Genomic DNA, 23183 nt, shown 5'->3' on the forward strand with positions numbered 1-23183 from the left:
GCTGTGCAGGGGCCGTCTCCATGGCTGCAGAAGAGAGATGGGCAATGCCGCCTCAGGCTTCTCACACTTCCCCGCCTGGCACCAGCACCCTGGGGAATATCTCCTCTCACTGCCTGGCCCTGGACTGCTTCAGGAGACGTCACACACCCAATCCCAGCAGACTCCTCAAGTCTTATTTCATCAGTCTTTGGCAGACTGTGATTGTTCCCTTAGATGCCCACCTGCACAGTACAACGCACTGGCTGGGAAAGGGCCCTTAGGAGACCCAGCCGGGGTAGAGACAGGGCAGACTCACCAGCTCCTTGAAAAAGGCAGCTTCCTTGTGCTGCTCCGAGTAGCGCTCGTACTGGTCCAGGCCATCCTGCAGCTTCAGCGTGAGTGTGTCATAGTTGGCTCGCACCACCTCCAGCACCTGCAAGGGGTCAAAGGCCAGGCAGGACTTAGGCCATTCAAACCCTAAGTCACTTGGACCCCTGGCCCCTCCTACTGCCCTGCTGGGTTGGAGTCAATCTGGGTCAACACCTCCAAGAGACCATGCTTACTACTTATTACCCAGAAAAAAGCCTGGCCGCAGAACAATTTCTCAGGTTTCAGGGACCATTTTCTAATCTCTTCTATTCCTGGCTTTTCCTGACCCATCCAGCCTGGCCACCAAGGCTGTTTACTCTGGGTGTGGTGAAAGAGCATGAGAAGAGGTAACAGAACAGTGAGTGCCTCGGCTCAGCAGCATCCCCAAATCATACATGTGTTCTCAGCCATATCCCGCAGCTTTCTTTGGCCAGGTTGTCACAGTTGCTAAGTAAGATTTTGCCAATATCTCCTTCCTTTTCCCTTCCTGGGAACCACATTTCTTCAGTCCCGGGATGTTCCTCAGCACCATCTGCCGCTTGTTTTCATCTCTCAATGCCAACTCAGTCTTCCTATCCACTGCCTGGATCGAACTTCTGGGCCTCCCAGCCTTGGGATATAAGGCACACTTCTTTGACTAAGCTAGAGCCCAAGTGCATCTTTTATTCTGATGAGGCGTCTCTCCTTCCTCTAACTTTCTTTGGGGGTGGGGTGGATTCAGACCTCCACTGACTCCAGGAGCCTTAGATCTCTGTGCTTCCAAAAGGAAGTTCTGATGTGACTTCAGTTGGTGAGACCATGAATCAAAGCCAGGGACAGTCAGGGGGAAAGACACCACATTCGAGTTAGAATCAGCTGGGCAGAAAGGAGAGATCAGGAGATGGAATGACTGTTCACTGTGGTAATCTGGGTGGTTGCTATTTTGCAACTTGACCTGATGAGGGAGGGAAGTCTATGACATCATGGAGAGCTCCCAGCTCAGTAAGGAGTTTGGGAAGAATGAGTGAGGCTTAGTTCTTTTTTTTTTTTTTTAAGTTTATTTATTTTGAGAGAGAGAGAGATTGAGGGAGACAGAGAGAGTGAAAGAGAAGCCTAAACGAGCTCTGTTCTGTCAACACAGAGCCCAACTTGGGACTTGATCTCCCAAACAGTGAGATCATGACTTGAGTTGAGACTAAGAGTCAGACCCTTAACTGAGCCACCCTGGCGCCTCAAGGCTTACTTCTAACAGAAAGAAGGTAGGGCAGGATGAAGGGAATAAGCTAGAATCAGGACCGGTCAGAGGGGCTGAGGATGGCCTCCTGAGGGGGTACAGAAGTACCTCTGGGTGGTTCTCACCAATTCAGTCTGTGCCAGGGTACATGTCACTTGGTAGGAAACACTTCTGCTTGCCAAGAAATTCTGAGGGGAGCGTACAGACGGAGAACACAAGGAGGCTTGTTTCCTCGAGTCTGGGGGGAAGGGACAGCTTGGGCAAAGGTCTGGCCTAGGCTCCAGGCTCAGTCTCCTTTCCTCCAGACACTCAGCTCCTCAAGGTTACTCTGCCTGGTTATGTCCCAAAGACCCTGTTGTGGGCTGGCTCCTTTGCTCCTAATTCCATTTGTCAGCCCTGTCAGCAGGAGGACCCGTACTCAGCAATGGCCGTCACTCACAAACTAATCCAGCCCTCTCAGGCATGTGGGCTGTGCTTGTAGCTGAAATATCTATTGCCAAGGTCTTGGCTCAGAAGTGAATGGCTCAAACCCCCCAAAAAAGCAAAACTCCAAGATGGAATTGGGCCCCCACAACCAGGCAGAACAGGATATTACACGCTTTCTCTAACACTGAACTCTGGGCAGACTTAGCAATGCCCGTGAGCCAGCATCCTGGGCTCAGTCTTCCCTAAGGGGTATCAGGTAAGACAAATACCATGCTAAAGACAATTCTGAGAAGAAGGTGCAGCATGTCGGAGATGCTAAATCCTGAGAGCCTCAGGCCTCAGACAATGCTGCCTTGATCACCCGGCTTTCTCCTTTTGCCATGGCCAAGTGGAAGGTCTAAAAACAGGTATTTTTCATTCCCAACAAAGTTGGCTTTTGGCAGAAGAACTCAGTTCTGTTTTTTAAAGGAAGGCAAAACAGAGGCGGCCTTTGAGCTATCAGCTCCTTGGAAGGAAACCAAAGGTCTGACTGGACTTAGTGCTTGATCTCAACTCTCCTCTTATCCAGCCCTTACTTCTTTTCTCTCCTTTTTATTCAGGGGCAAGTTGCCCTTCAGTTCACCCAGCCTCCATCTCCTGCCCTCATCACCTCTCTTAGATTTCCAAGAGAAGAAGATAGTCTAAGTTCACATCTGGACTTCAGCCCATTTGGGACTTTGGAACATTAGGGCTTCTTCCTGTTCTGTGACTTTGCTTTCTGGAGCTTCAGACTTTAGGAACATGTCTCATTTGGGCCTCACACTCCACAGAAAGCTGGGACGTGGCAGAGGGCAGCAATGAGGCAGAAGACCATCTCCCAGAGTGCTTGTGTCTAAAGACCTTAGGTTTTATAATTTGCAGCCTCAGTGTCTGGCTTCCTGGCCACTCCAAAGGTACCTCCTAGACTGAGGTCCCTTCCCAGTCTATCAGGTAACAAACAGTCTATTTCCCAAGTGCAAGCCCACCTTCTTTCATCAGCTGCTGGGCTTGTAGGCTTCCTAGAACCATGCCTACCACCTCAGCTCCAGGCAGGTTCAAAGTCAGAAAAGCACTGACAAGCCACATGTTCTCTAAGGAGTCCTTACACCCCCACGTATGGCCCTCAGTAGACAGGAGCCTGGGTGCTGGCAAGGGACTGAATAGAAAGAGAACTGAACTGGGATCTGAAATTGTCTATGGATCTCAGACAATTTACCTAAGCTTTTGGAGCCTCAGCCCATCTCTCTATATATACTGCAATTTGAACTCACCTTCCTAAAAGGACATGGAATAAACATTTTGGTTCCTAAAAGTAACATACAACTGATAGGAACACTATCATCCCGATGGGTATACAGGTACCTGGACAGCTCCTGGGACTCAAGAGTAACCGTCTTCACAGCCCAGGAAGTACTTACCTATTTCAAACTAACCCAAAGAGCCTATGCACATAAATAATTATTTACCACAAAGGAACATCTTCTGGATTTAAGTGGAAGACACAAATGGCCTCAGTTTCAAAGATCCTATGTCCTCTTCTTTGCCTTAAAATACTTTGCCTCAGGCAAGAGAAGAACAAACTAGGAAGTGAGATTCGAACCTAAACCCCTTCCCTGGAGTCTCTGGACGAAAAGCACTTGACAAAGACTTTAAGGTTAGAGAGACATTTTGGTCCCAGGTCAACCACTAGCAAGCTATGTAAACTTATATACATCACTTAATCTCCCTGAGCCTCACTTTTCTTATTCTACTTAGATTATAACCTTATAAAGCTGATATAAGGATGACATGAGGTGACTGTCCAATGTCTTGCACATAAGGAATAGTCAATAAGTGCTTACTAATTTTATAAAGAAAAGTTATTTCTGGCAACAATAGGCATTTGGTAGTTCTTATCTCCAGATAGTTCTAACCATAAACCAGGAGCTAGGGCCTTGCACCTCTTCATTAGATTCTGGTGAAGAAGAAACCTAATTTCTCTATTCCATATGAAAGCAGGTTTTCCATAACAACCCCACTATCCTCAGTGTAACCAGCAATGTAGCAGCCAGAAATCAGAGAATGTCCAGTACCCACTGCCTAACAGTCTTGGGGTGCTGCAAGGAGATATAGGTTATACTAAAGAAAAGCTGAGCAGAGATGCCCACAGAGGCCAGTTTTGTATAATACAGGTTGTGAAGCTCTTGGCCACATCAGGATCCGGAGGAAGAGAGATCCCAGTGCACAAAGTTAGCTCAAAATTGCTGATGAGGTTTCAGAAACACATACACACCCCTTCTCCAAGCACGTATGATAGGCGGAATCCTTATAGATGATTCAGTAGCCTGTGCACCATATTTTTAGCAGAGCCTGTGAATTGGGAAATAATTTCTGGCCTAAAGCAGCAAAGGAGAATCATGATCGGAAAAGTTTTTGGCAATGGCTATCCTATCTTGATGTCAGAGGGTTTGCCTTGTGCCTGAAAAATTGCTTAGTCTCAAATCTCTGATAGATTGAATTCCCAGAATGAGAATTAGCAGACAACTAAGTAATAGGATGTGACCTGAGAGCAAACTTGTATTCACTGCCTTCTCAATTTGAACTGACATCTACAGTATAACCTATTTGCGGAGAGTATGTAAGTCTGCTCCCAGCCCGCTCCCAGCCAGGGCAACATGTAGGCCTTCCCTAAAGCCAGGCTGCCAAATGAGGATGAAACCAAAAGATGCCAACAGAGACACTTAGAGGCTTTTTAGAGAACAGGAAATTAACATGGAACCTATCAAGAATGCAGTGGGATGAAACAGGAGGGGGCTATAGAGGGGTGCCTGGGTGGCTCAGTCAGTTAAGTATCTGATGCTCAATTCCGACTTAGGTCATGATCTCATGATTTGTGGAGTTCCAGCCCCGCACAGGGATCTGTTCTGACAGCATAGAGCCTGCTCAGGATTCTCTCTACCTCTTTCTTTGGCCCTCCCATGTGTGCACACACACACTCTCTCTCTTTTCAAAGTAAATAAACAAAAAAAAAGGTGTTTTTTAAAAAAATTTTTTAATGTTTTTTATTTATTTTTGAGAGACAGAGAGAGACAGTGCGAGCAGGCAAGGTCAGAGAGAGAGGGAGACACAGAATATGAAACAGGCTCCAGGCTCTGAGCTAGCTGTCAGCACAGAGCCCGACGCGGGGCTCGAACCCACAAACTGTGAGATCATGACCTGAGCCGAAGCCGGACGCTCAACCGACTGAGCCACCCAGGTGCCCCCCAAAAAAGGTGTTTTTTTGTTTTTTGGTTTTTTTTAAGAAAGAGACTATAGAATTGCAGAAACCTGGAGTCAAATCTTGGCATCATCATTTAATACTTAGAGGACCTTGACCAAAGCTTTAGTTTCTTCATCTTTAAACAGTCATCATAAAACCATTTTCTTTGAATATTATGAAGATTAGATAAAATATATAAAATAAACATAAAAATATAAATGATAGGATCTCACCAACAGAAGGTACCAATGAATGAAGCCTATTGAGACTGAAACAAAACAAGAAATGGAAATAGAAAGTACTTGATGTAGGGGTACCTGGGTGGCTCAGTCAGTTAAGTGTCAGACTCTTGATCTCAGCTCAGGTCATGACTTCATGGTTAGTAGGACTGAGCTCCACTCTGAGCCCACAACGCAGAGCCTCCTAGAATTCTCTCTCCCTCTGCCTCTGCCCCTCTACTGTTTGCACTCTCATGTATGTGTGTTCTCTCTCTCTTACTCTCAAAATAAATAAACTTTAAAAAAAAGAAAAGAAAATACTTGATGTATTTAAATGAGATGAATGTGGTGGCTGAAGGGAGCTGGGAGGTCTGGTGTCATCATTAATATATAAGAACAGTGGTATGGAAGGCAACCTTACCTCCTTTCACCAATGTTACCATGGTGACAGAACCATAGAAATTACAGTTCTGGAAGGAACCTTTGAAATCACCTACCTAATCCATGGCCCTCATTTCACAGATGAAGAAACAGATGTCGAGAAAGATTGTAAGTTATCCAAATACACAAAGCCAGGATTAGACAACAGAATTTTCTGACTCCCAATCCAGTGCTCTTCCAGTATTGGCAGGCTAGTTTAACCTGAAGCACATTCCTTAATTTACAGGCTAAACTTAATCTTTCAGAGAACATTCAAGGAATTCAAACTCACTCCTAAGAGGTGGGAAGCCCTAGCTGTGGAGAGCTATAACCTGGTGAAAGCCTGGCTTGATGTTAAGTTTCCATTATCGCAGGTCCCTCTGGGCTCCAGGGCTTGTCAATTTCCACCACTAGAAGCTGGAGATGCTGCTCAGCCCTGCTGTCATCGGTGTCAACCACAACCCAAACTGTACAGACCCCTCCAAACTCATCAGCAAAATCTAGTTTTGGTTGCTATTTTAATTGCTTAGTAATCACTGAGAAGCTTGAAATACAAAGGTCTTTAATCTTTAACTGGACTTCTTAATTATTTTCTGTAAAGTTTATTTATTTGAAAGAGAGAGGGAGAGCATGTATGCAAGCAGGGGAGGGGAAGAGAGAGACAGAGAAAGAATCCCAAGCTGACAGAGTGGAGCCCAGTGCAGGGCTCGAATTCACAAACCCTGAGATCATAACCTGAGCCAAAACCAAGAGTTGGGCCATCCAGGTGCCTCTCAACGGGGCTTCTTTGGCAGCAGCCATCAGGTGGTCTCCAGGCTTGGGGTGGCTGGAGATGAAAGCCTTCTACCATGTGACCTTTTGTTTTTAAAGTAAACTCTAAGTTCAATGTGGGAGTTGAATTTATGACCCCGAGATCAAGAGTGGCAGGCTCTACTGACTGAGCCAGCCAGGCACCCCAGAATACATTCTATAGTGAATGCCATACCACAAGGCCAATCTTCCATTCTCTGAAAGAGATTGTAACCACTCTGTTCCCACTTACAAGCCTTCTGCTTTAACCCTGCCAAACGCCCTACTCATAGAAAAATCAATCTCTGGATGATTTGAAACAGATATAGTAATTATAAGGAGAAAAGATGATAAAGGATTTTTAGAGACTTTTCATGATAATCTCCATCTATCTCTCCCAAAGGACTAGCCATTTCCTCTGTTTCAGATGTTTATTCACTAGTTAGAGAATACAATTTTTTTTTTGCTCCATTTTTTTCCCCACAAAGCAGGAAAAGACAGCTTGAGAGATCAAGTTCTGAAGCCACAAACGTGGCCATAAGCCTACATATTGCCTTTGCTTCTCTCTCCCATCGGTTAGAGGGAGTTGACTGGATACTGCTTATTATACAAGCTGATGGTGGAGAAATAATGAAAGAACAGCAAGTTGTTGGGAAATGAAGTTCATTCCTCTCAATGGCTCCAGACTTGGGATAAACCTGTCTCCGTGCTCAGAGAACACAAGAAGGTCTGAATAAAAAGGTTTGCTCTCCATGCCACCTTTGAAAACTGTTCATTGTTCCAGTGTAATCTCTGATCTCTAAAGAAATGGTGCTGAGGGGCGCCTGGGTGGCTCAGTCAGTTAGGCCTCCGACTTCGGCTCAGGTCAGATCTCACGTTTGTGGGTTCAGCTGTGCTGACAGCTAGCTCAGAGCCTGGAGCCTGCTTCTGGTTCTGTGTCTCCTTCTCTCTCTGCCCCTCCCCCTCTCATGCTCTGTCTCTCTCTGTATCAAAAATAAATAAAACATTAAAAAAAAATAAATAAATGGTGCTGAGCAGAGTAGGTCTTCAACAAAAGTCAGCGGCAAATGGGCTGTTAGATGGGTGAGAAACTGCCAAGTAGCTGCAGTTGTTGTTGTTTTTTTTTTTTTGAGAGAGAGAGAGAGTGAGTGTGTGTATACACACATGCATGTGCTCACACTAGCAGGGGAGGGACACAGACAGAATCCCAAGCAGGCCCCACACTCAGCACTGAACCCGACAGAGCAGGGGATGGGGGGCTAGATCCCACGACCAATTGTGAGATCATGACTAAAATCAAGAGTGGGGCACCTAACCACCTGAGCCGCCCAGGCCCCCCTGCAGGCAATTTTTGTGACAGGTGCGGACTGAGCTCCCTCTCATTGTCCATGGAAGAACAACAGAAGTCAAACATGGCACTTCACAGCCAGGCAGGTGGAAACCTTTTTCCTTCTACCCAGTAAATTCCCTCAAACTCTAAGGAAGATACGCTTTCCTCTAAAAATGAGAATGACTGACTCAATGTATTGCCTAGCTCCATTTTCTGAATTTGTCATAGGGCTGAAACGCTCTATAAGTTTTGGCAAGAGACTGAAAAATCAGAGGTCAGATCCTTCATTTTTCCCTGGAAGGACCTAATCTTGCCTCCTAGCTTTCCTCTACTTTCTCCAAAGCAGATCTTCCCCAGAACTGGTGATATGTCTCCCAATGAGGGACAGCCTTCTCTTCTCCCAGAAGCAATAAAGGCCCTGACCTTGCAATTTCACCAGTGTAAGGACACCCACCGTGGCACTCTCACAGTTAAGTGGTGCTCTGCTCTGGTGCGGGACTGCATGGAAGTGGAATTCTGATGAGAAAGAAGCAAAAAGACAATTCTTCCTCCTCCATAATCCACATTTAGTCTTCCAACTTCAAGCCTAGCTAAACAAGCACCGCAAAGATGTTCTCCAAGCAAAGACCTTGCTGGGTCCCTATGGGTCTATTGTGCTTAGACCCTGAAAAAGTTTCAATAAAAGCTAATAATTTTCAAAATAACATAGTTAGGAGTATGGCTCTATTTCACTCATATGTGGAATTTAAGAAACAAAACAAAAAACAAAGGGGGGAAAAAAAAAGAGACAAACCAAAAAGCAGATTCTTAACTAGAAAGACAAACTAGTGGTTACCAGAAGGGTGGTGGCGGGTGGGTGAAACAGATGAAGGATATCGAAGAGTGCACTTATCTATCTTATTTATTATTTATTATAGTATTTTAAAAAATATTTATTTTTGAGAGAGAGAGAGAGAGAGAGCGCAAGCAGGGGAGGGGCAGAGAGAGGGGGAGACACAGAATCTGAAGCAGGCTCCAGGCTCTGAGCTGTCAGCACAGAGCCCAACATGGGGCTTGAACCCACAAACTGCGAGTTTCATGACCTAAGCTGACGTCAGATGCTTAACCGACTGAGCCCCCCAGGTGCCCCAAAAAGTGTGCTTATCTTGACAAGCACCGAGTAATGCATGGAATTGTTGGATCACTATTTTGTACACCTGGAACTAATATAAAACTCTGTATGTTAATTTAAAAGAGTATGGCTCTACAGTCAGCCTGTCTGGACTCCTCCTAGGTCTATCACTTACCAGCAGGGTAGAGCTGGGTGAGCCTTAGTTTCCTCATCTGTAAAATGGGGATTATAATAATGTTCTTTAGAGTGAGCTGGTTGTGCAGATTAAATAAGATAACAGGTACAAAGTGCCAAGCATACTACTTGATACATGGGGAATGCTTCATTATTATTATTCTTCGCTTTCATTGTAATATAACTCCACAAATAACAGCTTTTTAGAAACTGAAATTCCAAGTCTTGCCATAAGTTAGCAAGCTCTTTCCTCCCCCCCTTTCTGGAAGAGATGTGTCTTCTACAAGCTCCTCAAAGAGGGATTTCCGATGGTGGAAAGAACACACTGCTTTAGAGTTGTTGTGTTAGCAGGTGTAGACAGGTAGAGTGGCAGGTCCTCTCCTGGAGAAACAAACGTGCTACTACCACCACTGATTTCTTTGCAGAAACCGTCACAGCAAAATTCTTAGCACCCTTGAGGAACAGACCCAGAGTTACATTATAGATTTTCCACAATGCCTAACAGAGTCCAAAGAAACAGTAAACATTCAACATGCTTGTGGACTAATTTAGTAACACTCGGGCCCAACCAAAAAGGAAAGGAATTTCTCAAGGTCACACAGTAAGATTAGAGTCAGGCCATCACAGTACACCCAGCGCTCTCCCCACTCCTCGGATAGGCTTCTAAGCCCTCAGAGCCAAGTCCTGCCCTTAAGGAGCTAATAAGCAAAATGGGGACTCAAGATAAACCACAGCAGAAGGACACACCCACAGACGTAAGGCACGGGCTGGAGCCAGCAGTGCTGAGTGTGATTTGGAATCAGCTGCAAAAATGACCAAGGAATGAGTGGCCCCGCTAAAACAGTGTCACACCTTTCAAAACAGAGAAAATAAGGAATCCAAGATCTCTTCGATTTTGTCCACCACTTCCTCCACTTTACATCACTGCATCCGTTAATTCTAAGTACAAAATTGTCCACCAGTGGAGCAGGGCCCCAGAGACAATAGCCACAGCGACGGCCATGAGTTCTGACAGGTCTGTGACGGGCACTGACAGCTTAGGCTCCGCCAGGTCCTATCACGTGAGGGACAGACTACTCAGGTTCAGCCCTGATGCTGAGAAAATAAATCCTGCACAAAAGATGGGCAAAAGGTTAAAAGGCTAGGGAAGAATGTCACTTTACTTCCCAAACGCACAATCTACAGTTTTAATTTCTCAGAAATCAGGTTTGGGCCATTCTAAAATGTCTTTTCGACGTGTGTTCAATTTAGCAATGGATTTCAGCTACACGAATTCAGCTCAACTGTGCAGGGTACTCATTAGGTAACTGTCCAAAACAATCTAGGCAGATACACACTGTGATCTTTGAACAGCCAGGTTCAAAGTCTTACTGAGTTATTTTTAGCACTTCTTTGCATACAGTAACCAACAGATTTGCATCTCAGAAGATGAGAAGAAACAATTAGGTTCAGGGGCTCCAAGACTAAACTAGTACCTGGAGAGGACAGGGTTTAGTTCCTTAAGACACTGTCTGCTTAACCTTCTCTTAGATAAGACAAAGCTTGTCCATCTAGACATGGCCTAAAAGGAACAGTGATCAAGCACACAGTTAGAAGGACAAAATACCAGCTATACAAGAGATTCACGTTTCAATTTTCCATGCTGGTTTGAGAGATTTGATGGTGAGCCTGTGTAAACTATCAGTGCAAGGCTGGGATGTGGGCCCAAGAATAGAAGGGGAAACGGGGAAAGGCAAGAGATAACTTTTAGTGGATTATATTAAAAGTAATATTAAAATGCTTACTATATATATTGTTTCTAATATCTATTCAAGACTCTCTCTTCTAGTGACTGACAGAAGAGGAAGGAAAAGAAGTAAGTAAAATGAGACAATATATAAGAATAGTTAACGCAAGGGACGGTTCTCTGAAAAGTGAGTGAAATTTTAAAAAATCATGTAACTCTGGGTATACTGCAATTTTTAAAAGTAGTTCAGGACTTCCACTTTCAGTCATGATGGAGTAACTGAGAAATACGAAAGACATAACTCTATTCAGACACTGAATAATAGGGCGTGTAAGACAGGTATCCAGAGAGGTGAAGGTGAGCATGAAGGTCTGGCCGGGCTAAAGAGACACCTGGATTTCAGGAGGCTGAGGCACTTAGAACTTGGAGGCAGCCTACCAGAGGCGGCAGGGAGGCAAAGAAAAGAGCTTCAGAAATTTGCATAGTGTTCCTCTGAATCTGTTGCTGATACTAAGAATTGCACGTATAGGGTAAAACTCAATCAGATCAGACCAAAAAAAAGACTGAGAATCTGTAGACTCACACGGCTGAGAGGTGTTTGAATTTTGACCCACCAGAGCGAAAAGCGCCTGTGGAATACCCAGGGTATTCTGGGAGACCGCAGAGCAGTCACCCCTCAGTAACAGAACTCTAGCCCTAGAGTAAAGGCTACTCTGAACCTATTCAAACAAAGACTATAAAGAAATTTCATGTATGAATTTGGTCAAAAGTTACAAACTTCCAGTTAAAAAATAAATAGGTACCAGTGATGTAATGTACACAGGTTGACTAGAGGCAATACGGCTGTATGGCGTATTTGAAAGTTGTTAAGAGTGAATCCTAAGAGTTCTCATCACAAGGAAAAAACATTTTTGCCCTTTCTTAGGTACCTATATGAGATGGATGTTGACTAAACTTACTGTGGTAATCATTTCATAATATATGCAAGTCATGTCATGATGCTGTACACCTTAAACTTATAAGTAGTGTATGGCAACTGTATCTCAATAAAACTGCGGGGGAGGGGCTCATGGCAAAATCAAGGAAGTGTCAAATGGACCATGCTGTTCCAGAAAGCATTTACCTGTCTTCCTGAACAAAGTCCAACACTGTTTAAAAAAGACAACAAAATCTAGCACTCAACTACGTAACATTCACAATGCCTAGTATCCAATAAGAAATTACCAGAAATGTAAAAAACAGACAAATGCGACTCATAACCAAAAGAAACAGATGCAGAAATGAGATAACGGAATTAAAAGCAAGGTCATTAAAAGAGCTATTATAAATATGTTCAAGTATTTTAAAACATCCATGAACATAATAAGGGGCAAAATGGGAGATATAATGCACACCACAATAAAATTGCTGAAAATTAGTGTTAGAGAATATTAAAAGCAGGCAGAGGGGGGGAAATACATTGTGAATTCTTTTTGTTCTTTCTGTATATATTTTTCTTGTCAGAAATTATACAAACCAGAAAACAATAAAATGCTATCTGTGCCCCCCCCCAAACTTACTGTTAACCTAGAATTCTATTTCCAGCAAACACATCCTTCAGAAATGAGGGTGAAATAAAGACCTTTTCAAGCAAACAATCTGAGAGGATGTATTGCCAACAGTCCTGCACTACAAGAGATGTTAAAAGAAGTCCTTTGGGCAGAAGGAAAATTACATTATTTGGATCTATAAATAGGAATGAAGGAATGGTAAATACACTGATAAAGACAAAATACTACATATATTTAAAAATGAGGAAAAATACAATTGACTCTTTAAAGCAAGAAATAATAGTAATGGGGGAATTTCCATGTCTGGGTGGGCTCCTCCATATACTTCTGTCCACTATTGAACTTGATTTTCTCTTGTTTAAATAAAAATAATAATAGTAGCAATGTATTGTGAAATGTATAAACCCTAGAAGAAAAATGTATGACAACACTAGTACAAAGGACAGGAGGGGACAAATAGAAATATATGACTGCAAGGTTATTACATGTTATATGAAGTCATAGGACATTATTTTGAAGGTACATTGTGATAGGTTAAAGAGCAACCACTAAAAAATAAAATGAAGACGTATAGCTAAAAAAGTCAGGAGTGGACATAAAATGTATTACTAAAAGATATCTAGTTAATCCAAAAGAAGGCAGAAAAGAAGACAACGAATAAAGAACAGGAGAGAGAAAAAGAAAAAAAAGCAAGACAGCAGATTTTAACTCAGCTATATTGATAAATAAATGTGACATTTCAATTAAAAGACAGAGATTGTCAGATTGGACACAAAATTAAGACCCAACTATGGTTTGTCTAAAAGAAATTCACCTAGGGGCACCTGGGTGGTTCAGTCGGTTAAGCACCCGACTTCAGCTTGGGTCAAGAACTCACCGTTCGTGAGTTCAAGCCCCGTGTTGGGTTCTGTGCTGACAGCTCAGAGCCTGGAGCCTGCTTCGGATTCTGTGTCTCCCTCGCTCTCTGTCCCTCTGCCACTCTCTCTCCCTCAAAAATAAATATACTTTTAAAAATATTAAAAAGTAAATAAATAAAAGAAATTCACCTAAATTTGGCTCAGGTCATGATCTCACGGTTCCACGAATTCAAGTTCCACATCGGCTCTGTACCCTCAGTACGGAGCCTGGTTGGTATTCTCTCTCTTTCTCTCTCTCTCTCAAAGTAAGTAAATAAACTTAATAAAATAAAATAAATTCATATAAAGACACAGGCTGAAAGTGAAAAGATAGACAAAAACATGCTTCTGAAGACACTAATTAAAGTAGAATTACTATATTAACATCTGAAAAAGGAGACCTCAAAGCAAGGAATATTATCAGGAGTAAAGAGAGAAATTTGGTAATGATAAAGGGACAATTATATATACATACATGTGTGTGTGTGTGTGTGTGTGTGTGTGTGTGTGTGTGTGTGTACCTAACAAGAGAGCTTCAAAATTCTGGAGGAAGCATAACTGAAAGAACTAAAGGAAGAAACAAGCTACTATTACAGCTGTAAGTATCAATACTCCTCATAACTGATAAAACAATTAGACTGAAAATCAGTGAGGAAAGATTTAAGCACTGCCAATCAAACTGACTAAAAGTCATTATAGAAAATTCTATTGAACAACAGCGGAGTATACATTATTTTAAAATGCACACAGAATTGGGGAGCCTGGGTGCCTCAGCTGGTTAAGCACCTAAATCTTGATTTGGGTTCAAATTATGATTCCAGGGTTGTGAGATCAAACCCCAAGCTTGGCTCTGTGCTGAACACAGAGTCTGCTTAAGATTCTCTCTCTTTCCCTCCCTCCCTCCTTTCCTCCCTTTGCCCCTCTGCTCCCTCCCCAACATGTGCACAGTCTCTCAAAAATAAAAAAATGCACACAGGAACATTCAACAAGATAGATCATATGCCACACCATAAAACAAATCTCAATAAATTTAGAAGGACTGAAATCAGTCAGATAGAGTATATTTTTGATCTACCAAAGAATTAAATAAGAAATTAATAAAAAGGGGCACCTGGGTGGCTCAGTGGACTGAGCAACCGACTTTGGCTCAGGTCATGATCTCGCAGTCAGTGAGTTTGAGCCCTGCATCTGGTTCTGTGCTGACAGCTCACAGAGCCTGCTTCAGATTCTGTGTCACCCTCTCAGTCCCTCCCCCGGCTCACACTCTCTTTCTCTCAAAAATAAATATTAAAAAACTGTATTAAAAAAAGAAATTAATAACAGAAATTTATCTGAAAAATCCCCAAGGGGCACCTGGGTGGCTCAGTCAGTTAAGCGTCTGACTTCGGCTTAGGTCATATCTCGCAGTTTCCAAGTTCTAGCCCTCCATCAAGCCCTCTGCTGTCCGTGCAGAACCCATTTCGGATCCTCTGTTCCTCTTTCTCTCTGCCCCTATCCCACTTGCTCTCTCTCTGACTCATTGTCTCTCAAAAATAAACAAACATTAGGGACACTTGGATGGTTCAATAGGTTGAGTGTCAGAGTTGGCTCAGGTCATGATCTCACTGCTTGTGTGTTTGAGCCCGTGTTGGGCCCTGTGCTAAAGCTCATAGCCTGGAACTTGCTTCAGATTCTGTCTCTATCTCTCTGTCCTTCCCCTCCTTGTGTTCTCTCTCTCAAATATAAAGTAAAATGTTTAAAAAAATGTTTTAATAGGGGCGCCTGGGTGGCTCAGTCAGTTAAGCCTCCGACTTCAGCTCAGGTCAGCTCTCACGTTCATGGGTTCGAGACCCGCGACAGGCTCTGTGCTGACAGCTAGCTCGGAGCCTGGAGCCTGCTTCCGGTTCTGTGTCTCCTTCTCTCTCTGCCCCTCCCCCTCTCATGCTCTGTCTCTCTCTGTATCAAAAACAAATAAAACATTACAAAAAAAAGTTTAAATAAATAAATAAATAAACATTTTTTAAAAAATTCCCCAATAGGGGCGCCTGGGTGGCTCAGTTGGTTAAGTGTCTGACTTTGGCTCAGGTCATAATCTTACAGTTTGTGAGTTCAAGCCCCACATCGGACTCTCTGCTGTCAGCACAGAACCCATTTCGGATCTTCTGTCTCTCCCTCTCTCTGCCCTTCCCTGGCTCTTGCCCCCCGCCTCAAAAAGAAATAAACTTAAAAAAAAATCCCCACATAATGGAAACATAAGATTTCTAAATATCACTAAAGAAATGAGAAAATACTGTGAAGCGAATGAAAATGAAAACACAACATACCAACATTTGAAGACTGTTGCTAACACGGGAAATTCATAGCACTAAATTTTTATTATAAGAGGGGTGCCTGGGTGGTTCAGTCAGTTAAGCATCTGAGTCTTGGTTTCAGCTCAGGTCACAATCTCAGCTTCATGAGTGCGAGCCCCCAGTGGTCTCTGCATTGTCAGTGAGGAGCCTGCGGGGGATTCTCCCTCTCTCTCTGTCCCTCCCCTGCTCAGTCTCCTGGGCTCCCTCAAAGTAAATAAATAAACTTAAAAAAAAAAAAAAGAAAAGAATTAAAATTAGTGTAGTGATCTAAGTTTCTATGTCACGAAATCAGAAAAAGAAGAGCAAATTAAACCAAAGCAAACAGAAGGAAATAAATATAATCATATATATCAATGAAATAGAAAACACAAAAATAACAGAAAATGAATGAAACTAAAAACTAATTCTCTGGGAAGATTAATAAATTGATAAACCTATAGCCAGACTGGTCAGGAATAAGAGAGGAACATGCACATTACTCATCATGAATGGTAAATCTTATAGGCATTTAAAAGAAAGAAGGATAGGGGTATCTGGGTGGCTCAGTTGGTTAAGCATCAACTCTCAACTCTCAGTCTTGGTTTAGGTCATGATCCCATGGTTCAGGAGTTTGAGCTCTGCATTGGGCTGTCAGCACAGAGCCTGCTTGGGATTCTCTGTCTCCCTCTCTCTGCTCCTTCTCCACTCATGTGCTCTCCCTTTCTCTCTCAAAAATAAAACAACAACAACAACAACAACAAAACAACAACAACAAAAGGATATACAAGAACAAATTATACCAATAAGTTTAATAACCCATATTAATGAATAACTTCCTGAAGACACAAATTATTAAAACTGGCTCAAGAACAAGTAGAAAATCTGACTATTCCTAAGTCTATTAAAAAAAAACACAATAATTAAAATGTTTCCCACAGAAGTATACCAGTATATATAATTTTACTTTGAAATGCATAAAAAATAAAATAGATCGATGGAGATCATCCTATTGGTCAGTTATGTGATAAAATACAGTAAAGTGTAGAATCTAGGTGGTTTTGTCAGTATTTGCTATATAATTTTTCATCTTTACTGTATGTTGGAAAATTTTCATAATAAAATGTTAGGTAAAAATTTCTTCTCACGGGGGGATCAGTCAGTTGAGCATCCAACTCTTGATTTCGGCTCAGGTCATGGTCTTTTGGTTCATGGGATGGAGCTCCACATTGGGGTCTATGTTGCCAGCATGGAGTCTGCTTGGGATTCTCTTTCTCTACTCTCTCTGCCCCTTCCCTGCACTTGCTCTCTCTCTCTCTCTCAAAATAAATAAATAAACTTTACAAAAAAATTCTTAGGGCGCTTGGGTGGCTCAGTTGGTTAAGTGTCTGACTTCAGCTCAGGTCATGATCTCGTGGTTCATGAGTTCAAGTCCCACAATGGGCTCCATGCTGACAGCTTGCGCCTGAAGTCTGCCTCAGATTCTGTGTCTCCCTCTCTCTCTGCTCCTCCCTAACTCTCACTCTGTCTGTCTTTCTCTCTCAAAAAATAAATAAACATTAAAAAACATTTTTTTAATTAAAAAATATTCTTCCTACAAGGAAACTCTAGGCTCAGATGCCCTCATGGGTTAATTCTATTACTCAATTAAGCAAGAAATGATACAATCCTAAATAAGCTTTTTTTCTACACAAACTTTTTTTAAAATGGAGAAAGGAAAAAATAAAATAAAATAAAAAGAAAGAAAGGAATATGTCCCTGTGGTAGCATCTAAGGAAAGAAAAAAAAACCTCAAGGCAACCTGGTTATACATGTATGTGACAACATCCTTCATGACCTTCTAACATGAGACCACTTAATTGGACTACATGTTTGTATGTCATATATGGGAGACAAAGAAGTTAAAAATATATTAAAAAAAAACTATGCCATGTGGCATTTGAGGCTCAGTTCTTTGGGTACAAACCCAACTGAGCGGTGCTGGCAGGAATAGTTACTTCCTGGAAAGAAAAGCCTGTGTCACGACTCTCTGTGCAAGAATTCTGCTACACCCCAACTTATTTTATAGGGTAGCATTACTCTACGATCAAAACCAGACAAAGACATCACAAGAAAACTATGGAGCTAACATCCCTCATAAACACTGATGTAAAGCTAATCTACAAAATATTGGTAATTCAAATTCTGTAATATATAAAATAAATACTATACTATGATCAAGAGAGGTTTATACCAGGATTGTAGGTTAAGTTAATATTAAAAATCAATCACTATAAATCTGTATCATAATAAAGAGAAAATCCAGGGGCACCTGGCTGGCTCAGGTAGTTAAGCATGCAACTCTTGATTTTGGGGTTGTAAGTCTGAGTCCCATGCTGAGTTTGGAGATTACTTAAAAACAACAACAACAACTTTAAAAAAAGAGAGAAAATCTATATAATCATCTCAATATATGCAGAAAAAGCACAGACAAAATTCAACATCCACTCATGATAAAAAAATTCTCAATAAACTTGGAATAAAAGGAAACTTCCTCAATAAAGGGATTCTATGAAAACTGACAGTTAACACACTACTTAATGATGAAACACCAAATGCTTTCTCTTGAAAACCTGAAAGAGATGTCTAGTCTTACCACTTTAATATTTTACTGGAAGTCTTAGCCAGTGCAATAAGAAAAAGAAATCAATGGGGTGCATCTGTGGCTCAGTTGGTTGAGCGTCTGACTTCGGCTCAGGTCATGATCTCACAGTTCGTGGGTTCGAGTCCCAGTCGGGCTCTGTGCTGGCAGCTCAGAGCCTGGAGCCTCCTTCCGATTCTGTGTGTCCCTCTCTCTCTGCCCCTCGCTTGCTCATGATCTGTCTCGCTCTGTCTTGCAAAAATAAATAAATGTTAAAAAAAAAAACCTAAAAAAAAAAAAAAAGAAATCAAAGACGTACAAATTTGAAAGAAATAAAAACTGAAGTTATCAGTATACAGTATGACTGTGAGCACAAAAATTCTAAAGACTCTAAGAAAAGAATAAATGAGTTTACCAAAGCTTCAGGAAAAAAGGTCAATATAAAACTATTCTATTTCTACACACTAAAAAAAATTGGAAATAAAAATAAAAATATAATTTATATAACATAAGAAATTAATAATTGGGGATAGACTGAACAAAATAGGTATGTAGAGAATGCTAAAAAAAACTACAAAACATTGATGAGAAAATTTAAAAGATCTAAATAAATGGAGGGATATACTATGTTCATGGATTGGAAAACAATATTATCAAAGTGTTCGATTCTCCCAAGTTCATCTTGAGTCAATGCAATTCCAATCAAAATCTTAGCAGGCTTCTTCTGTAGAAATGAACAAGCTCCTCTCTACATGGAAGAGCAAAGGACCCTAGAATGTTCAAAACAATTTTTTCTAGTAAAAATATGGAACGCTTCATGAATTTGCATGTCATCTTTGCATGAGGGGCCATGCTAATCTTCTCTGCACTGTTCCAATTTTAGCATTTGTGCTGCCAAAGGAGTGCCAAAGCACTTCAATAGGAGAAAGAACAGTCTTTTCAACAACAACAGTGTAACAACTGTATATGTTGGGGGGGGTAGAATGAACATTTACTCTTATCACACACACACACAAAATAATTAATGTAGGAAAAAGGCAGGGCGGGTGCCTAGCTGGCTCAGTCAGTAGAGCACGCTACTCTGGATCACGGGGTCTTGAGTCTGAGTTGGATACAGAGATTACTTAAAAAAAATTAACATGAAATGGACCATAGAACTAAATGTGAAAGCTGGAACTATAAAACTTACAGAGGAAAATACAGGTGAAAAATTTCACAACTAGGAGTAGGCAAAGATTTACTAAATAAAACACAAAAGCAATATCATTACAAAAAGATTAATTTATCTTCATGAATGTTGAATTAAATTAAAATTAGTCCTCATTAAGGGAATCTGGGTGGCTCAGTAAGTTAAGCATCCAGCTCTTGATTTTGGCTCAGGTCATGATCTCACAGTTGGGGTGTTCGAGCCCCATATCAGGCTCTGTGCTCACACTGTGGATCCCAATGCTTGCACTTCTCTTTCTCCCTCTCTCCCTGCTACTCCCCTGCTTGCGCTTGCTCTCTCAATCCCTCTCTCAAAATAAATAAATAAACTTAAAAAAATTGGTCTTCATTAAAATGTCTCGACATTATAAAACATCATTAAGAAGATGCAAAGGCAAGCCACAGACTAGGAGAAAATATTTACAATAAATATATATGACAAAGAACTTGCATCCAGAATACACAAAATCCCTTCACACACACACACACACACACACACACACACACACACGACAAATGAACAGATTTTTAAAGTTTTTTTTTTATATTTTTAATTTATTTTTGAGAGACAGAGAGAGACAGCGCGAGCAGGTCAGAGAGAGAGGGAGACACAGATTCCAAAGCAGGCTCCAGGCTCTGAACTAGCTGTCAGCACAGAGCCCGACACAGGGCTCAAACTCACGAACCATGAGATCATGACCTGAGCTGAAGTCGGATGCTTAACCAACTGAGCCACCCAGGTGCCCCATGAACAGATTTTTAAATTAATTAATTATGTATCTATTTTGAGAAAGAGAGAGAGTGTATGAACAAGCAAGGGAGGGGCAGAGAGAGAGGGAGAGAGTCCCAAGCAGCCTCTGTGCTGTCAGTGCACAGACTGACACGGGGCAGGCTCAATCTCATTAACTGTGTGGGATCATGACTTGAGCCAAAATCAAGAGTCCAGCACTTAAATAACTGGGCCACCCAGGCGCCCCACAGATTTTTTAAATAAGCAAATGATTTGGACACTTTATCAAAGGTATATAATAGCCAATAAGCAAACGACAACTGCTCAACATCACTTGTCATCCTGCAAAACAAAATTGATAGTAAGCTATTTTTATTTTTTTAAGGAACCATAACTGAAGTATTTTTATTTTATGTACAGTGAGTTAGCATTAAGCTAGGTCTCTTAGATATCCACAGTCAGGTAGGTATCTTGGATGACCCATTCAAGGAAGTTCACTTAATCCAACCTAATGAAGCCTATATCCTTCGCACACTGACGAAAAGACAGCAGCGCATATTCAAGGCCATGTTTCTGGATCAGACCATGCAGGTTTGAGCAGAACAAGAACCCTGGCCAAATTTCCTCGAATGGCTCTAGGAGAGCTGCTGGTGACCCACCTTGGATGTGACATATCTTGGTAACACACTTGGATGTGACAAGGTAAAAGGCAATAATAATTTCTTAAACTGTAATGTCCGTAGTATAATGAGAGCACTGCATACCCACAGAATGGGTGAAGTTAAAAAGACAATTCCAAGTGTGACAAGAACGTGGAGTGGCTAAAACTTATTGGTTGTCAGCTGGAATGAAAAATGGTACAACAACTTTTGAAAATAGTTTTGCATTTTTTAAAAAGATCTTTATTGAGATATAATTTTTATATAATAAAATTAATTCATTTAAAGTATACACTTCAATGCTTAAAAAAATTTTTTTAATATTTATTTTTGAGAGAGAGAGACAGGGCATGAGCACGGGAGGAGCAGAGAGAGAGGGAGACACAGAATCCTAAGCAGGCTCCAGGCTCTGAGCTGTCAGGACAGAGCCCAACATGGGGCTCGAACTCATGAACTGCGATATCATGACCTGAACCAAAGTCAGATATTTAACCAACTGAGTTCCCAGCGCTCCTCAATACTTTCAGGGTATTCACATAGTTGTGTAACTATCACCAGGATCTAAACTTAGAACATTTTCATCAGCCCTTCAAAAACCCTTGTACCCTTAGCAGTCATTCCCCATCCTGTTTCCCAACCCTAACCATGGGTAACCACTAATCTATTTTCTGTCTTTATAGGTGTGTCTATTCTGGACATTTCAAATAAATGGAATTGTTTGGGTCTCTGTGTGTGGCTTCTTCACTTAGCATATGTTTTTAAGAGTCGTACATACTACTGCATGTATCAGTACTTTTATGGATGAGTAATATTCTATTATAAGGATGTATCACATTTTTTAATCTATTCAGTTGCTGATGGACATTTAGGTTGTTTCTAGTTTTTGGTTATTATAATAATGCTACTATAAACATTTGTGTACAAGTCTTTTAGTGGACATATTTTCATTTCTCTTTTGGTAAATACCTAAGAGTGTCACAATATAGATGAATCTCAGACACAAAAGAGCACACAGAAAAGACATTGGTGGTTGCTTAGGGGCCAGATTCCTGATTAAGACGGACTCTAAAGGAGAACTTTTTTGGGTGATGGAAATGTTCTACATGTTGTGGGGGTGGGAGTGGGGGTCGACAGTGGATATAGGTATTTGCATGATATTCTATGTCAAGTATACCTCAATAAAGTTTACAAAAAGTCAGTAAATCATGGCTAGATTTAAAAAAAAAAAGATGGGGGCACCTGAGTGGCTCAGTTGGCTGAGGGTCTGACTCTTGATTTCAGCTCAGGTCATGATCCCCGGGTTGTGGGATCAAGCCCTGTGTCAGGCTCTGCACTGCGGGTGGAGCCTGCTTAAGATTCTCCCTCTCTCCTTCCCTATCTTTCTCCCTCTTCCGCTCCTCTCTCCTGCTTGCATGCTCTCTCTCTCTTAAAAAATAAAAATAAAAAAAAAATAGATGTACGGCTATGGCAGTAAGCTTGTCTTTTTTTGGTCTTACTATTCCATTTTTGGTTGGGGCAAGAATGATTCAGACTGATAGAGAAAAGTAACTCTAAGTTAGGAGTTCTCAGTATTCTGACAATGCCAAGGATTCTCCTCATTGTGCTCCTCCTTTCCACTCCTCCACTCCTAGAAATCCTCTCTGACAAATTCAATGCACTCTGGGTAAGGGCACCTATGTGGCTCAGTCACTTAAACACCCGGCTCTTGATTTCGGCTCAGGTCATGATCTCAGGGGCCCTGTGTTGGGCTCTGCGCTGAGCATGAAGCTTGCCTGGGATTTTCTCTGTCTCTCTCTCTTTCTGCCTCTTCTCCATGTTCTTCCACCCCCACAAAATAAATAAAAAATATAGATAGATAGACAGATAGTCGGGCTCTGGTGGCAATCAACAGTGTCTGGAATAATTTTCAAGTGGGCACTAGCCACGTGAAGTTTTTATAAGTGGCTATACTTACCTGGACCTCCTGAAAAATTCAATCATTTGCCAAGTTCGGGGACTTATAGTGTCCTTCCTGTCTTTACCAATCTAATGAAGGTTCTCATTTTGCCTTTTTAATGAAACTGAGGCAAAAAAAAAAAAAGATATGAAATGATCATGACTCTCCTTGTGGAAATTTCATTCTAAATACGGGTCATTGGCCAACCATTTATGGATTTCTGAGGCAATATTTCTCTAGGGTACAAAGAGAACAGGCAGGTTTTATCT

At 41.7% G+C, this 23183-nt stretch overlaps 1 protein-coding gene, 1 long non-coding RNA gene, 1 other non-coding gene and 1 pseudogene across 4 annotated transcripts in view; 1 reads left to right on the top strand and 3 right to left on the bottom strand.

The window, feature by feature from the left end:
• Positions 1-23183, bottom strand: part of ARMH3 (armadillo like helical domain containing 3) — a 170878-nt gene that overhangs the window by 3629 nt on the left and 144066 nt on the right. For both annotated transcript variants that reach the window (XM_029932439.1, XM_029932438.1), the window contains exon 25: positions 296-412. In XM_029932439.1, coding sequence (XP_029788299.1) covers positions 296-412 — 117 coding nt within the window. The remainder of the gene's footprint in view (positions 1-295; positions 413-23183) is intronic.
• LOC115285810 lies at positions 5943-7440 on the top strand. The gene is made up of 2 exons (XR_003905705.1): positions 5943-6010; positions 7251-7440. It is a non-coding gene; the product is annotated as an uncharacterized LOC115285810 (long non-coding RNA).
• On the bottom strand, positions 19183-19289 carry LOC115286122. Its single transcript, XR_003905879.1, has one exon. It is a non-coding gene; the product is annotated as a U6 spliceosomal RNA (small nuclear RNA).
• LOC115304120 lies at positions 20789-22958 on the bottom strand (annotated as a pseudogene).

The sequence above is a fragment of the Suricata suricatta genome, chromosome 2 (genome assembly GCF_006229205.1).
Source record: "Suricata suricatta isolate VVHF042 chromosome 2, meerkat_22Aug2017_6uvM2_HiC, whole genome shotgun sequence".
Lineage (NCBI taxonomy): Eukaryota > Metazoa > Chordata > Mammalia > Carnivora > Herpestidae > Suricata > Suricata suricatta.